General features: G+C 48.5%; 1 protein-coding gene and 1 non-coding gene across 3 annotated transcripts; both read left to right on the top strand.

Annotated features, from left to right (window-relative positions):
- Positions 1-745: 745 nt before the first annotated feature.
- Positions 746-15,811, top strand: prpf4ba (pre-mRNA processing factor 4Ba). 2 transcript variants are annotated; one of them, XR_005004591.1, is made up of 16 exons: positions 746-812; positions 2,342-3,748; positions 5,001-5,129; positions 5,527-5,679; positions 5,848-5,929; positions 6,020-6,227; positions 7,044-7,117; positions 8,008-8,098; positions 8,496-8,643; positions 9,171-9,308; positions 9,727-9,880; positions 9,992-10,106; positions 10,894-11,045; positions 11,191-11,277; positions 11,749-15,074; positions 15,483-15,811. XR_005004591.1 is itself a non-coding variant. In XM_036518810.1 (15 exons), the coding sequence occupies exons 1-15, from the start codon at positions 754-756 to the stop codon at positions 11,950-11,952; spliced, it is 3,201 nt and encodes a 1,066-aa protein (XP_036374703.1). In that variant the 5' UTR covers positions 746-753; the 3' UTR covers positions 11,953-15,811. The 2 variants fall into 2 exon arrangements, 1 of the variants encoding a protein (XP_036374703.1); XM_036518810.1 differs by having other exon boundaries at positions 11,749-15,811.
- LOC118771600 lies at positions 6,568-6,703 on the top strand. The gene has a single exon (XR_005004615.1). It is a non-coding gene; the product is annotated as a small nucleolar RNA SNORA49 (small nucleolar RNA).
- Positions 15,812-16,012: the final 201 nt, after the last annotated feature.

Here is a 16,012-nt window from a genome sequence, read left to right as displayed (position 1 = left end):
AAATTGTTTGTGTCTGTCCTACCAAAAAAGCATCATTGAATGTAAGAGAGAGAGAGAGATAAAACAGTGAGATTACGCCAGTTAGCAAACTATCCTACCTGCACTTAGGTAGTCAGCTGCATCTCATAGTTAGCGAAAGCAAAGGCAGTATGAGCATTGTCCGTTGCTTTTAGCTAATCAGTATCATGAACTTACCTATTGCACAAAGCATACAAGCAAACGTTTCTGCCTAGCGAGGTACCCGTATATTAAATGTACAAAGCACGTCTGCTTCATCCAGCCTCTTCTGTTTCATCCCACTGCGCACTTTCAGGAAGCTGAAAGAAAACAGTTTGTGTTGAATAAAAATTTCTGGCTGCATTTACATGCTGACTTTAGGGACCGCTTATACTTTTCAAACCGTCCGGTCAAGTGTTCCACCGGGTTTCGAATAATTTGATTTTTTTCTCTCTCTCTCTTTGAATATACAACTCGGGGATATTTTACAAATACATCCACCTCAGATTAATCATCGGAATGATCAGAAACAAGCATCGACATTTCTGAAAAAAATCAAACAGCAATACCAACCATAATGGCCGTCACACTAACTCTCAAATCTCCTGCACGTTCGGCGTATTTCAGAGGATGGTTTGTCTGCGTGTCTTATAAAAGTTCGCACAATTCTGACTGTCCCTGCTTCGTGGTGCGCCTTCCTTTTTTCTTAGACTGTACAGACTGCGCATGTTCATCACTAACGGCGAGACGGTGAAAATGGCCGATACGGAGATGGAGGTTGACGGGAAAAGCTTGGACAGTGGGAAAGAACGAGAGTAAGAAACATCACATCATTGCTGTTTATTCCGAGCGGTTTCACACTTTGTCCTAACAATTCGTACCGTTATGCCGAGCGATTGGCTGGGTTTTCTGCCCAGGATGGTTTTTGCAGTAAAATGGGTGACTAGACCTAGTAGCATGCGAGTTTTAGCTAGCAGCTGTTAGCTAACGTTAACCTCTGAGCACATCGAGCGGTCTAGCTAGCTGCCTAGCTAAGTAGCCATCTGCTAACGTGTCTGTTTCATGAGACCTGGGGATGACTGTTGCGCCTTATTGTAGCGGCATCGTTAGCTGATAGCAATTCAGCACTACAGTAGTTGGTCGGTATCAAACAGCGCTCTACGGGTGGAGGGGACAGGTGGCTAGCTAACGCAGCATTGTCTTCGTTCGTTGCCTGGTCCATATTGCTAAGGCCGAGCGCTGCAGTCATAACAAACACCGTGGCTATCGTTAGCCAATTCATAGTTAGCTAAGTTGGACAAAGTCGACAGGCTCAGTTTTTAGCAGCTAGCTGGCTAACGTGTTTTATTTCGCAACCAAGTACAGCTGCGTGTGTTAAACAATTTCATTTGGTTCGGGTGCTGTCTAATTGAACATTATTCGAATTCGAAAACGTCTGGTTTAGCATTTAGCCGGGCTGTGATGCTAGCGATCTTATTGTTCCGTCACATGGACCGGGGGCATGTTAGTAGCTAGCCGGTTGGCTAGCCAGTGTTTTGAACGTGTGAATCATTTCACGTGTCTTGATGCATATAGTAACTTGCAACCTTCGTGAAAAATCAAAGCTAAGTACTTACCTTGTCAAAGAGAGTTGTTGATGTGGCCAGTTAATTGTCATGTTGTTTTAGCATTGTAAGACTAGCTGATAAACATAACATTATGTAACGCGCAGTTTCACGCCTAATTGACTGCGCAGCCTTTCGATTGTTTTCAGGTCTTTTTGAACGCAATTCTTACCTCTAGCTAGCCAGCTAGATCAAATTGTTTTGGAAGCTCACGCCGATATTTTGTGAAGAATAGCAGCCGGAGATCAGTGTAGGGTATCAAGGCAGCAGCAACAGGTACTTTTAAACCCTTGACATATTCGACAGCCAATAACCGGCGAATATAATTACCTTAGGTGGTAAAATATGAGAGATTTGTCCAAGCAAGTGATGGGATGGGATGTACTTGTGCGCAGCATCCACGCAGTAACTCCGTCTGGAGAAACTCGTGGGCACGACTTGATACGTTGCACATAAGCGAGAGATGAAATGATTTTGTAGCAAACCCAGAGGACCAGCTGAACTTCTCTCTGTGATGGCACTCTTATCCACAGAATAATAACTCGAATTTGTCTTCAGGAAATAGAAGGGGATATATTGTCTTGCATTGTAAATATAAATGGTGTGTCAGTAACTAATGGAAACTGCATAGCCGCGGATATAGAAGTGTCTGTAGGGGAAAAGCAGTATGTGGAATCAAAATACCTTGTCTTTGGTTAACTGCTCTTCAGTTGGGCTGACTTCTTTCCTTGTCTTTTCAGGGCAGAAGATGCAGAGAGCTCAGAGAAGAGCGGGAACGAGGAGGAGAACGGGGACATTTCCGGAGAGGAGGAGGAGGACGACGAAGACGACGAAGGGGCCGCGAAGCCCGAGGGCGATACCAAGCGCAGCAGCGGCAACGGCAAACACAAGAAGAAGAAACACAAGCACCGCAGCAAACACAAGAAACACAAGCACTCGTCCCCCGACGAGAAGGAGCGGCGGCACAAGCACCGGCACAAGCACAAGAAACACAAGCGCAAGGAGAGCACCTCCTCGGCCGCCATCGCCGCCAACAGCTCCGCCGCAGGCAAGGACGGCGCGTCGCCCTCGGCCAAGAGGCCCAAGCTCGACGACATGGCCGTGCTGGAGGACCTGGAGAAGCAGCGGGCGCTGATCAAGGCCGAGCTGGACAACGAGCTGATGGAGGGCAAGGTGCAGTCAGGCATGGGTCTCATCCTGCAGGGCTACAACTCGGGCTCGGAGGAGGAGGGCGAGATCCAGGACAGGGCGCGGAACGGGGAGCAGCAGAGAGGGGCGGTGGGGAAGACCCTCACCCCCAAGGGGCAGGGGAGCGCGCCGGCCGGCAAGGAGGCCAAAGCCAGGCGGGAGTCCACCGACGGCAGGAAGGAAGGGTCCAAGCGCCGCAGCCGGAGCAAGTCCAAGGACCGAGGTGGGAAGTCGCAGAAGTCTGAGAAGAAGAGGAGCCGGAGCGATGCGGAGGCGGGAGCCAAGGAGAGGGCGAAAGGCCGGAGCCGGTCCAAAGAGAGGAGGCGGTCCCGGAGCCCGGACCGGTCCAGAGACAGGGCCAGGAAATCCAAATCCCCCCCCGGCAGGAGGCGCTCATCTGCCGAAAGGAACCGCCGCTCGCTGTCTCCGTCGGGCGAGGCTGAGCAGAGGGGCCGGGCCGGCAAGAGGGCGACGCCCCCGGCGGTGGCGGCGCAGGCCGGAGAGAGCCGCAACCGCGAGCGCAGCGGCCGCAAGTCCAAATCCCCTGAGAGGAGGAGCCGGTCGCGGGACCGCCGGTCGCGGTCCAAGGACAGGAGGGCCAAGCGGCCAGAGGCAGAGCGGGAAAAAGACAGGGAGCGGGAAAAGGACAGGGACAGAGACCGGGATAGGGACAGGGACAAGAAGCCGGCCAAATCGCCCTCCAAGGACACGTCGTCGGGTAAGGAGAACCGCTCCCCGAGCCGCAAGCGCGGCCCCAGCCCCCAGCAGAGGCGCAGCTCCTCGCCCCGACGGCGGGACCGCCGCTCCCCACCGCCCTCGTCCAACGCCCAGTCCGCCGACCGGCGGTCCAAGCAGAGCCGCTCCCCGTCCCGAAACCGGTCTCCCGCCAGAAGGGGGCGCAGCCGCTCCGCGGAGCGCAGGCGGCGGGAGGCAGAGCGTCAGCGACTCTCGCCTGTCAGGTGAGGGCTGCTCTTACTGCAGGGGGCCCTGTCTGTGGTCAGCCTCTTCTCTTACACACCTCATTGTTCTCTGCCTGTCGCTAACCTGCTTGTCCTCGTTCATTCCCTCAGTGTCGGGTGTCCGGTAGTGGAGTTAAAAGAATTCCCTAGTTGCTGTCTTGATGGACACTCTTAGCTTATTGATTTTCAATACCTGCGGACACGCTTGTCAAGGTGTCAGAATAATATAGCAGGTAGTGTTATTGTTTCACCTGAAACGAGTCTGGGTGGTTTCATCAGCAGTTTCAGATATAAGCCATCAGAGGCTGACAGGTCGATGCAACTGCTTATATCCATAACTGTAAGATGGTTGTATCAGTTGAATTCCTGACCTTTATATATGAACTCCCGCAGTACATGGACCATCGCTTGTTGAAGAACAAACACCCTCCAAATCTGAGGAGCTCTCGTTATGCATAAATGGCAAATATTATATTCACATCAAATTATGTCAGGAGTTACAGGCCTTCCTATTAGGGGGCAGCAACGCATCAGGCTCGAAGATACAGCAGTGGCATTTCCTTATTTGATTAAATAAATAATCCGCATTAATATTACATTGAGCGGATAATCTTTCGGCCATAAGGTTTGTACTGTCAGAGTGACAGGGGGGGCGATAAAACGGACTCATAAGGGTGCAGAGGAACCGTGTGTTCTGCGAGTTGGACAGCTGCAGACAGCTGTCGGCCCCCTCCTCACGCTCCGCTGGGACAGAAATGGGGTCAGAGGGTGTCCGGATTAAGAGCACCAAGGCGTCATTTCCGTCAATCAACACCTCCGCAGCTGCGGTCATGTTCGTAGCCCGCTGTTGCTAAGGAAATGCTGTTTTCTGTCTGAGCTGCGGGACTTCTCGATCCAAACTAAGTGCTTCGGGTTTTTTCTCTTGGTCTGCGGTGTTCTTTCGAGTTCTGTATGTGAACAGCTGTCATAAATGCGCTCTGTTCTGTCTGACCCGGTTGTTAATTGCCAGTCATTTATGGTCACATTCTGGGATGTTATTTTTTTTTTTTGTTTAGCAAAGCTGAAGTGAATGCAGTACTTTGCTGCCGGCTCCCCATGTCTCCCTCATGTCCTTGCTGCTCTCCATTCCTCCCGTTAAGCTGAAATAGACTGGCCGATGTGTTACATGTGTTGCACTCAGATAAGTGTTTTTTTTCTATCCTAATCACTGTATCCTCCCCGTCCCCCTTTCGGCCATGTTTTCCTTCCACAGGATGCGCTCACGGGACGACGTGGGGGCGCGGAGGGACTCGAGTCCGATTCGGAGGAGGGTCAGCCGCTCGCCCCTCAGACGCAGGTCCCGGTCCCCGCGGAGGCGCAGCCGGTCACCGCTCCGACGGAGGTGAGGGAGGCGGAGCCCTCGGAGTCCCCCCGTAACGCACCCGCCTTTAATCCCCGTTGGGATACTGTAAGAGAGCGGACAGGAGAGGTGTTCACTTTCACGGTGAATGCCACTGCCCTGGAAGCCTTCAGTAGAAAAGATTCCACACTGAATAGGTTCTGCATCTTGTTATGGAATTGGCTATGTACTCTGTGGTTTGTTGTTTATCCCAGAGTTTTTCAGTCAGTAGTTTACATCTCGGGAGTCTGGAGAATGTCTCTCTGAAATGTGTTTTCACTGTGAAGTTGCTGGACTCCAGCCCATCGCCTCCAGTCCCCTTCCAGCCAGCCTGGCTTTGGCTGGGGTAGCGGGGCAGGCCTTCACCCTCCCCTCTCTCTCTCTCTCTCGGCCCCCGCAGGTCCCCGGACCGGGACAGGCTGGCCCGCCGGCAGCGCCGGCGCTCGGGCTCGCGGGAGCGGCGGAGGAGGCGCAGCAGAGACAAGGAGGACAAGTTCAAGGGCAGCCTGTCGGAGGGCATGAAGGCCGACCAGGAGGAGTCCGACGACGAAGTGTGAGTGGGGAGGGGCGCCTCGTCCGTGCGGGGCCTCATGACCGGAACACCATCACGCTTCTCCTCTTGAGCTGAAACTCAAGACGACCCTCTAATGCCTTTTTTAATCTTCCGTAGCGTATGTTGTCCTGTGTACTAGCCTTGTTTTTCCTCGTGCTTCCTGTGCAGGCTGGAGGACTTCGACATTGACGAAGAGGACGAGGAGGCCCTTATCGAGCAGAGACGCCTTCAGCGGCTGGCCATCGTGCAGGTCAGTTCTGAGGGAGTGTTGTCTCCTTTTTTTCGGTGCACCCCTGTGCCTGTCCCACCGTGTGTGACCACCCCCCCCCCCCACCTGCAGAAGTACAAGGCGGTGAACGAGGACAGCAACATTTCGATGCCCTCGGAGCCGAGCAGCCCGCAGAGCACCCCCCGCAGCCGCTCCCCCTCCCCCGACGACATCCTGGAGCGCGCCGCCGCCGACGTCAAGGAGTACGAGCTGGAGAACGTGGACACCTTCGAGGCCAACGTCAAGGCCAAACACAACCTCATCGCCTTGGAGAAGGACGGTAGGCGGGCCGGGGAGGGTGGGTTCTGGTGTCGAGCGGCAGGTCTACCTCAGGGGGTTATTACAGACCGTCCACGAAAACTATGCGCAGTCTGTCTAGCATGAATATTAGTGTCAGTGTGGACACTAATATTCTGGCTAACATGTTTTTGAACGTTTTCATCCTTAAGTGGAAGTATCAGCCTTTGCCCAGGACGCAAGAATCCTGAAGCTTTAAACCTTTCCATCCTGTGGCATGTTTCGTTGTTGCAGTATTCAGATAAATATGTAATGTTTCAGGTCTCTATCGTAAGGCTTCATAAGAATGCCGAGTGTAGGCAGCCATGTACAGCTGAGTTCCCATTGCCCTCCCTTACTCCAGAACCCGTGGGTTAGTGCGGTGTCCTGGCATTGACTGGGCATATAGCAGAGCCGCTGTCCTGCTGTGCTCACCTGCGGCAGCACTGTGCCGTGGGGGGACATCGGAGAGCGGACAGCTCTTTAAAGTTAGCACAACTCCTGTGGCAAAACTCAGTGATCAACAACAGGGCACAGAAAGCCTGTGGCATTCATAACGATTGTAGCACTTGGGTATGGCAGTCAATATTTCATTTTATATTAAAATATGAAAAAATAATGTGCCAAAGATGATGAGATGTGGGCTGGCAAGCAGAACACATTAGGCATTTCACTAGGGTTTTTTATTTCTTTCTACAGCAAAGTGTACAAACATATGCTTTTCATGTTTTGGAGGGTCTGTTCCTTATATTTTAAGTCTGTTCCAGTAATACGCAATTTCTCGTGGCTGACTGTTTCCCATTCGCTTTTTTTTTTCCAGGATCTAATCCAAAGAAGCCATCCGCACCTGATATGTTTACAGAATCGGACGACATGTTCGCTGCTTACTTTGATGTGAGTATCCGAGAAGCCAAACTCAATTACACGGGATTTTGACCTTGTAGCAGCCGCGACTTGAATTACCCCGCTCCAGATGCGTAACCGGAGCCGGGGAACGTTAAGGTTGCGTGGCTCTGCGCGCTTGGCTCCCCGTCACTTCAGTCCGGGTTCTGTCCAAACGTTTCGCCGCCCTGGCCGCCTCCACAGCACTGATTGAGTTTCCTTCTCTGGTGTCGCGTTGTGCCCGTGCGATGTGGTCGGAACGGCAGGTAATTTGAGCTCATTGTTCTGGCCTTTCCCTGGGCGCTCCAGACACAACTGATCTGAGAGAACTGCTATTTTTGTTCTCTATGTTTAGGGTAAAAATCACTTTAGATAAGCAGAGGCGCAATTAGTGAAAGCTATATCAAAGGTTACCTACTCTTCCTTCTCCGGTTGTACCCAATTTGTTGCGCTCTATGCAATCAGTAACTCATCACCTTATGGAATTTCATGTAGGTTTAAGTAGTGCTTTAAGAATGCACGCAGAAGATTTCCTAATGTGTTTAATTCAAATACGTTAGTATTAACAACCACATTCGTAATCATTCTTAAACGTTCACAGCCTCTGTATCCACAGCCCTGAGAGCGTGCTGTGCACAACAAGGTATTATGCTCCCGCCCAGTACGTCAATTGCCTGACATGTTTCCGAACCGAAATGAAATGTAATGAATTCCATAAGCAGCGCTGTGAATTTTAATGAACTGCTTTGTTGTTACACGGTCGTGAGGAACCTGAGGCGTTGTGTGCATCAGCTTGTGTGGTGCTGAAGCGCATTTTATCCAAGGTCGCAGCTGCCGTTACTCTGTGCTGCGGTGCGAATTGGCAGCTGTGGGAAGGTAACTGGCCGCTGTTTGTGCTGCAGAGCGCGAGGCTGCGAGCCGCAGGCATAGGGAAGGACTTTAAGGAGAACCCCAATCTCAGGGACAACTGGACCGACGCGGAAGGCTATTACCGTAAGTACATTTACATTTACATTTATTCATTTGGCAGACGCTTTTATCCAAAGCGACTTAGATAGGTTACAGTTCTTTACAATGTTATCCATTTTAGAGAGCTGGATATTTACTGAGGCAACTGTAAGACCATCGCTGGTCAATATCGCGGGTTAAGTACCTTGCCCAAGGGTACAGCAGCAGTGTCGCAGCTGGGACTGAACCGGCAACCTTTCAGTTATGAGTCCTGCTCCTTAACCACTATGCTACACTGCCGCCCCAGACCAGCGCAAAACGTGTATGACGTTTATGTCTGTGTTGTTCTCGCTGACCTTATGAATGTGTAGCTTGTAGCCACAGCTCCTTCACCTGGGTAGTTATGAAGCTGTCCTCTCTGCCGCTTCCCCCCCCCCTGCAGGAGTGAATATCGGGGAGATGTTGGACAAGCGGTACGGAGTGTATGGCTACACGGGGCAGGGCGTGTTCAGCAACGTGATACGAGCCAGGGACATGGCCCGCGCCAGCCAGGAGGTAGCGGTAAAGATCATCCGCAACAATGAGCTCATGTGAGTGCAGCAGACGCCGAGTACAGTCCGTACAGTCTGTACATGTGCGCACGCACACACACACACACACAAATACCACAGAGTACACGTACCACACACACCCCATACCACGTACACTCTTACACATTCACACACACTCACTACAAATACCACAGAGTGCCCCTGCCACACACACCACACAGCATGCATAACACACACAATATGCTGAGACTGCTGGGAAGACTGTCTGGTGGCATAGTTTTACCTCTTACATGCATTGGATTCTGAAAGGTGTCTGGTATATTGTGGCTTCCTCCCAAGCTCTGTAGGGATCTAATTGCGTCTGCCTGTGAGCACGGGGTGTGTAGCAGTGAGGTGTGTTGGGGTATATAGGAGTGTGTGTGAGATGCTGGGGTGTATAGCAGTGTGTGTGAAGCGCGCAGGGGTGTATAGCGCTGTGTGTGAGTGTGAGTGTGAGTGTGTGTGTGTGTGAGGGGCACGCCGGGGTGTGTATCGGTCATTGCTGACGGAAGAGCTGCTGCCCACAGGCAGAAGACCGGACTGAAGGAGCTGGAGTTCCTGAAGAAGCTCAACGACGCCGACCCCGACGACAAGTTCCACTGCCTGCGGCTCTTCAGGCACTTCTACCACAAACAGCACCTCTGCCTGGTGTTCGAGCCTCTAAGGTACGGTCACATGTCCTTCCATCCTCCTCCGCTCCCGGCAGGTGTGTGGATTTCACCTGTAACTCAGACCTGAGGCTCTTCACTGATGGGAGTCCAGGGTACAGTATTCCCTGCTGGATTATATTACTCGTTTGTGTCGTAGAGGCTGTCGTTCAGAGCGATTGTAATTGATCTACTTTCCAAGTCCGTTTATGCAGATGGATATTTAATAAAGCAGTTCATGAAGAAAAAAAACCCTTTTCCCTCAATGCCAGTTGTAGATGTCCCACTGTCCTCTAAGTCGTGAATGTATGGTGTTTCCAGTTTGCTTGTCAGCATGTCGGTATTTAGCGTGAGCTCGTCGTTGGCTGTTCGGAAGGCCTCTGTCTGGCAGTGTTGCAGTGGTTCAGCATTAACGCGGCTGTTCCTCTGCTCTCAGCATGAACCTGCGGGAGGTGCTGAAGAAGTACGGTAAGGACGTGGGCCTGCACATCAAGGCGGTGCGCTCCTACAGCCAGCAGCTCTTCCTGGCCCTCAAGCTGCTCAAACGCTGCAACATCCTGCACGCCGACATCAAGCCGGACAACATCCTGGTGAGCCTTCCAGCGCCCCGGCTGCCTGACTTTACCCACCACCACAGCACAGCTCTCGCCAGAGTCGAACCCCTTCCTCACTTCCCTCCCTCCTCTCCTCCTCTCCCGCAGGTGAACGAGTCCAAAACCATCCTCAAGCTCTGCGATTTCGGATCGGCGTCTCACGTAGCGGACAACGACATCACCCCATACCTGGTCAGCAGGTTCTACAGAGCGCCCGAAATCAGTAAGCAGGTCTTCTGTCTGATTGGTCTAGGGCGTTTTCTGCTATTCAGCTGTCTGATCCGATTTAGCAGTTTTTTTTTCCAGAATATAACTAGTGGAAATCTGTTGTATTATTTATTAACTTGTTCACCTCTGTGATCCACTTGGGAGCCAAATTTTAATTTTCATTGATCTGACATAAAAGCTCCTGTAACGGGTGTGGGTCGGCGAGCGAGGGAGTTTTAAACCGAGGTTCTCACTGCTCGCTGCCAACCCCTTACAGCCAGCGTCGTTGCCAGTTGAGCTAAAGGCAAATTGCCGTTAGCCTGTCGGCAACAACACTACTTAACCAGGTCTCTCGGGGAGTGACGTAGCCGCTGAAACCGCTCGGCTACCTGCTACCCGCTACCTAAGGCTTTTTACGCAGGACACACACGAGCTAATCACTTCAGCTCTGCTACACTCCCAGCAGTGGGAAATGAACAGAGGAAGTGTGGTCAGGCAAGATCATCTTTTTCTCTGCTCAAAAAACTGTTAAAAATACTGTAAAATCACAGTTTAATTATAATGTATCGCACACAGCAAAATCGTATGAAGTTTATTGCAGAAAAGGGTCAACCACTTCAAAATGTTTTAATTAGAAAAGGGATCAACTCATCCATATTCTCAAGGGATTTTGTGCCTGGTTAATTGGGGTGTGAATAAATACGGAGGGCTTGCGTGCATGCGCTTTGTGAGGTATTCAGGACAATAACGGGTGCCTAATTCGGTGGGTGCGGTGGATCTGAGCCCATTCCTTCTCCCCGCAGTCATCGGGAAGCCCTACGACTACGGCATCGACATGTGGTCAGTGGGCTGCACGCTTTACGAGCTGTACACGGGGAAGATCCTCTTCCCCGGCAAGACCAACAACCACATGCTGAAGCTCGCCATGGACCTCAAGGGCAAGATGCCCAACAAGGTGAGGCCCGCTCTGCTCACTCACGCTTCATGTCCCTGCCCCGAGTCGTCTTCTCTCCGAGTCTCCGTTAAACCACAGACAGCAGGCGCGCGTTTGATTGAGGACACCTGTACAGCTGTCAGAGTGAGTCTGTTTCTGATTACAGATGATCCGAAAGGGCCTGTTCAAGGACCAGCACTTCGATCAGAACTTGAACTTCTTGTACATTGAAGTAGATAAAGTGACTGAAAGGGTATGTAATCTCTTCATTCTTTTGTACTGGTTCATCTTCTGTACCTGTACAGAAACCTGTGCCTGTATTTTTCTGTATGTGTGTTTTGTTTTTTTGGCAAAAAATTGTCATTGGCATCGTCTTTGTGGAAGGATTAACAAAGCTTGACTTTTAGTGGTATCTTGATTGTTGGTCTGTGACTTCCTTTCCCCACAGTGATTTCAGATTTTACTATTCAAACCTTCACAGACTCCGTCACTCCATTCCAGTTCATAAGCCAAAGTTTGACGCTTAAATGTCCAAGACACTTCATGACAAATTTGCATATACCCATATACTAATCAGAACTGTGCAAATCCCAATTCAGGTTTAAGTACAGAGAGAGAATTGGACCTTATTTGTAGAGTTTTGGAAGGCAGCCTAAAGTATTTCCCCATCTCTCCTGTATGCCCCCCCCCCCCCTTCTCCTTGCATCTGTGTCCTCCTCCACAGGAAAAAGTGACGGTGATGAGCACCATCAACCCAACCAAGGACCTGCTCACAGACATGATCGGCTGCCAGCGCCTCCCAGAGGACCAGCGCAAGAAGGTGGTCCAGCTCAAAGACCTGCTGGACCAGATCCTCATGCTGGACCCAGCCAAAAGGATCAGCATCAACCAGGCCTTGCAGCACCCCTACATCCAAGAGAAGATCTGACCAGCCCTCCCACTGCTTCTACAACCACTGCTACTAAGTACTATGGGTCTGGCAGGAAAAAAAAACCTTATTTAGTAACTGCAGAGACTTTGATTCAACATTACCTAGCAAAAGAAACATTTTTTAAAAAAGTAATGTTATGTTTTTTTTTTTTGTTTTTACTATCATTTCAAAGCACATATACACCTGTCTTTTTTTTATGACTTAATTACACAATCAGAGTAGGGGTCCAAGAAATTCATGTACATTTTTCCCCTTTTTCGGACGACTTTAAGGACACCCACAAATTGAAACAGGTCTGACGTCAGCCTGGCTTCGATGGGCAGGTTTGGCTTTTGCGTTTAAAAGCCATCCAAATAAATTTTTAGAAGTGGAAAATATTCCCTTTATCGTGCTAGGTGACATTTTTTTATTTTTTATTCTGATTTATGAAGCACTCATTTTTGAGCGCTCGGAAGAGACTGGTGTCAGATGATATAAATGCATATACTTTCGTTTTTGTAGTTCAGGTTCAGATTGTAGGGAAGGTTTATTGTCATTCAAAGCTTGCCAAGGCTGCACAGAGCAGGGCAAAACAAGAGGTTCTGATGATTGTACGCATCTTTTACTCTTTTTTTTTTTTTTTCTTTTTCTTTTTCGTTACTGTTGGTTTTTTCAGTTTGCAGACCACACATTGACCTCTGCACAGGTGTATATGTACGGTGTCTCTTGCTGACTTGGCAGCTGTTGCTGTGTGTGGCCCAGGCCAGCGTAAATGCTGTCTATATCCGCATCTCCCCCAGGTGTGAGTGCGCAGGCCCGGCCGCATGTCCGTGGTGCAGGTCTGCGCCAGAGGGGGTCTTGTGTCCAACTAGAGCCCGCCTGCGGGGACGGCCTGCCTCCTCTGTTAAAGCAGGTTGTGTACCACTTTCAGTACACTGAAGGTAAGCTCCCCAAAACCCATCAACTTCACTGGTGATCTCGCACATTCCAGCACACTGGCAAAAGCACTCGTACTCCCAACCCTGGTCCCGGCTTCTTGGGCTTTTTATTTTTTTTTTTTTTTATTTTCAATTATTTTTTTTTTGTTCTATATTTGCTCCTCTTGCATGTGTAAAACAGACACACACAAAATGAAGTCTCCCTCATTTATAAATCCCATGTGCTGATGGTTTGTTTTCAATTTGTGCTTTATAGATCCTGTCAATTATATTCTGTAAGTAAAACGATCACAAGTCTTTAAAAAAAAAAAAAGTATTTAAATAAACCAGCAAACCATTTAAGTGTGCAGACTCGGGGGGAGGTTGGAGGGAATCAGGGAAGCTCTGATGGTTGAAGGCACCTTCAGTGTACTGCTTCTTTTATTAATAAAATCTCATGAAACTTTGCAGAACTGTTTTGCAACTTGGTAAATTGTAGTCTATGCCATTTTCCCCCTTCCCCCTCTTCTCTCTTAAGTGATCTCAGAAACTGCATGTAAGGGCGTAAGAAGGCAGCCGACCGCGTGTCCTGTGTAACATTCTTTTAGTGTGCGCTTTTTTTGGTAAAAAAAAAAAAAAAACGCCATTTAAACTTTTCTGGTTTTGTCCCATATGATTTTCATGTTTGTGATCATGTTGTCTTTTGATACAGGGATATTCCTGCTCTGATCTTTGCTTCTGCTTGTTACAAGCGGTAATTGCTTCTTTACTATTTCCCTTGTATTGTACTGTCGAACCATCTCTGGGCATTCTAGGACAAAAAAAAAAGAAACAGAGCAAAACCAAAAGTGTAGTTTATGCAGTATTTTCTTTGTATCTTTGTCTTTTTCCTTCTTGTCATCTCAGAAGTCTTCCCTGCATGTTGACTGGACGGTGCATAAATATTGTAAATTCACAGTATGCCTCCAAAAGAGCGTAAAAATAAAGTTTTTGTGGAAAAAACGGACTAAACATGGTTGCAGACCCTCAGAAATTTCTGTGGTCTTTTTTTGTGCACTAACGTTTTTTTTTTTTCTCTTTCTGAAAAATTTAACCTCATACACATGTAGACTTCTGAACTCCATTTAGAGCCTAATCCAAGTAGTAATAAACAAAAAACTTTGCAAAATGTCGTATATGTACTCCTCCAGTGCCTCTTTCAGCTTTTGTGTGTGCACATTAGGCTGAGGTGTTATTAATGGCAGGAGAAAATGGATCCCATGTGTGCTCCGCCTGACACTAATTGCTGTTTGTGATGTTTTTCCCACTCTTCCCCGTGGTCGCTGAGAGAGGCAGAAGGCAAGTTAAGCCTCCGGGCCAGGAGGCTCTGTCCGCGGTCCACTTCTGCCTGGTTCTGCTTTGAAAGACAAGACCTCCAGCTACTTCACAAGGTCATTTCTGATGGCATGTGTAGATCAAAGATCAAATGCGAGATACACATACACAGATGCAGCTGAAAGTAATTCAGAATGCTCTCCATAGGTCCTCTCCTAGTCATGACGTTAAACTGTCTCACTACCACTCGTGGCCAAATGTACACACGGTCTCTATGCAAAGGGAGTACATTTTGTTCTGTCAGCTGCCGAAGTAGTATTTCGGACGCTGCTGGGTCCTGTCACTAGTTTTTCACAGATTTTTTTTTTTGCCTGGTGGTACATTCGGCCAACGAGACTGGGTTCAACTAATATGTGACGATCACACAAAACTGCATTTTTCAAAAAAGGTTGTCTTGGTTGGTTGGTTTTTGTCTCGGCAGAAGTGCTAAAGGTACATGTTTCTGTAATGTTTCTGGCATAGGTAACTGCCTCTTTGTCCTGGTTTGAGCACAAAGGGTACTCTTATCTCTTCAAGTCCCATATGGTGAACATAAAGGTTAAGTACGTAACCTGTCGTGCACTTTGTGCCCTCGATGGTGCTCTGGTCCATATGTTTGGGGCCCCTCTTGACATTGTATTTGATGTATGTATTCAAGGTGAAGAATGTTTAAAGTACCTGGCCATACAAAGCAGACCAGTACCAAAGTACTCATTTTCCCTCAAGCATCACGGTGCACTAGACCCATGTATTTTTTTTTGTTCAGTTATGGTTGTTAGGCGAATGCGTCCAGATGCTCCTTTATGTGTTTTCTGTATTCTAGGTGCAGTCCCTTAGAAGATCCTCACAGGGCACCACATCTGGACAAAGGTTTCTGTTCTAGAGCGTTCTGTTGAGCCTGTTGAGTGTGGAAGATGTCGTAGCTTGATTTTCTTTCATCTTTGTTCTGTGAACATGGTAGAGCCTAGCCCCTGCAGTTATCTTGCCAAAATGAGTTTACAATCAGTCGATGGCGTATTGTGCAATGAGTGTTAAATACTACCCCAGTTGAAAGTTTTTTGTTACATGTTAAAATCCAGATATGTAACTATGTTTCAGAAACTAACACAATTCATACAGTTTATGGAACAATTGTAAACATGTGAGTTGTAAATTGGCATCTATGCCAAACCGACCACGAACAATAAGGTAATACTTTCTTTTTTGTCAATTATATCCAAGTTATTTTTTGATCTCCTCCTTGACCAAAGGTTTTTGTTGTCTGTTTTTGTCTTGCAGGGTAAGGTGCAATTTTACTGACTCCCTTTGAAAGTATCAAAGACAAGACTCCAGCAGTTTGGATAATGAGAGGGGCACCCACTGAACCATTCAGCCTGAACATATACACTGCATTTTTTAGTATTGCATGTCATTTAATAACTGTTGTTCGAGAAATCATGCGTTCCCTTATAACCCAACATTGAAACGTATACATGTTTGTGGAGCAGGGGAAATAGAGCAGTCTTTATTTTAAACAGAAATATGAAATGTTTGTACAGAAGTAAAAACTGCAAGAAAAGAATCACTTGATAGCCATGTTTCCACAATAAATTTTTTTCTTGAAAGCAGTCCATGTGATGTCTTATTATTGCTGCTGGTCTCTGTACTTCAACACTGTTCTCCACTCTCTCAGCCTTTGGACTACTGCCATTTTTGGCCTTCATAGGGACTTTGCCTTTTCTCATAGTGCTTGTTTTTGATGCAGTTCTAGTCATTGCAAGCATGATATACTCAAACACTTGAGCAGCCTAAAATCTTAACAGGAAACG

This window comes from Megalops cyprinoides, chromosome 24, assembly GCF_013368585.1.
Source record: "Megalops cyprinoides isolate fMegCyp1 chromosome 24, fMegCyp1.pri, whole genome shotgun sequence".
NCBI lineage: Eukaryota > Metazoa > Chordata > Actinopteri > Elopiformes > Megalopidae > Megalops > Megalops cyprinoides.
Note: the sequence above shows the minus strand (reverse complement) of the source record. Positions and strands in the feature narration are given on the sequence as shown.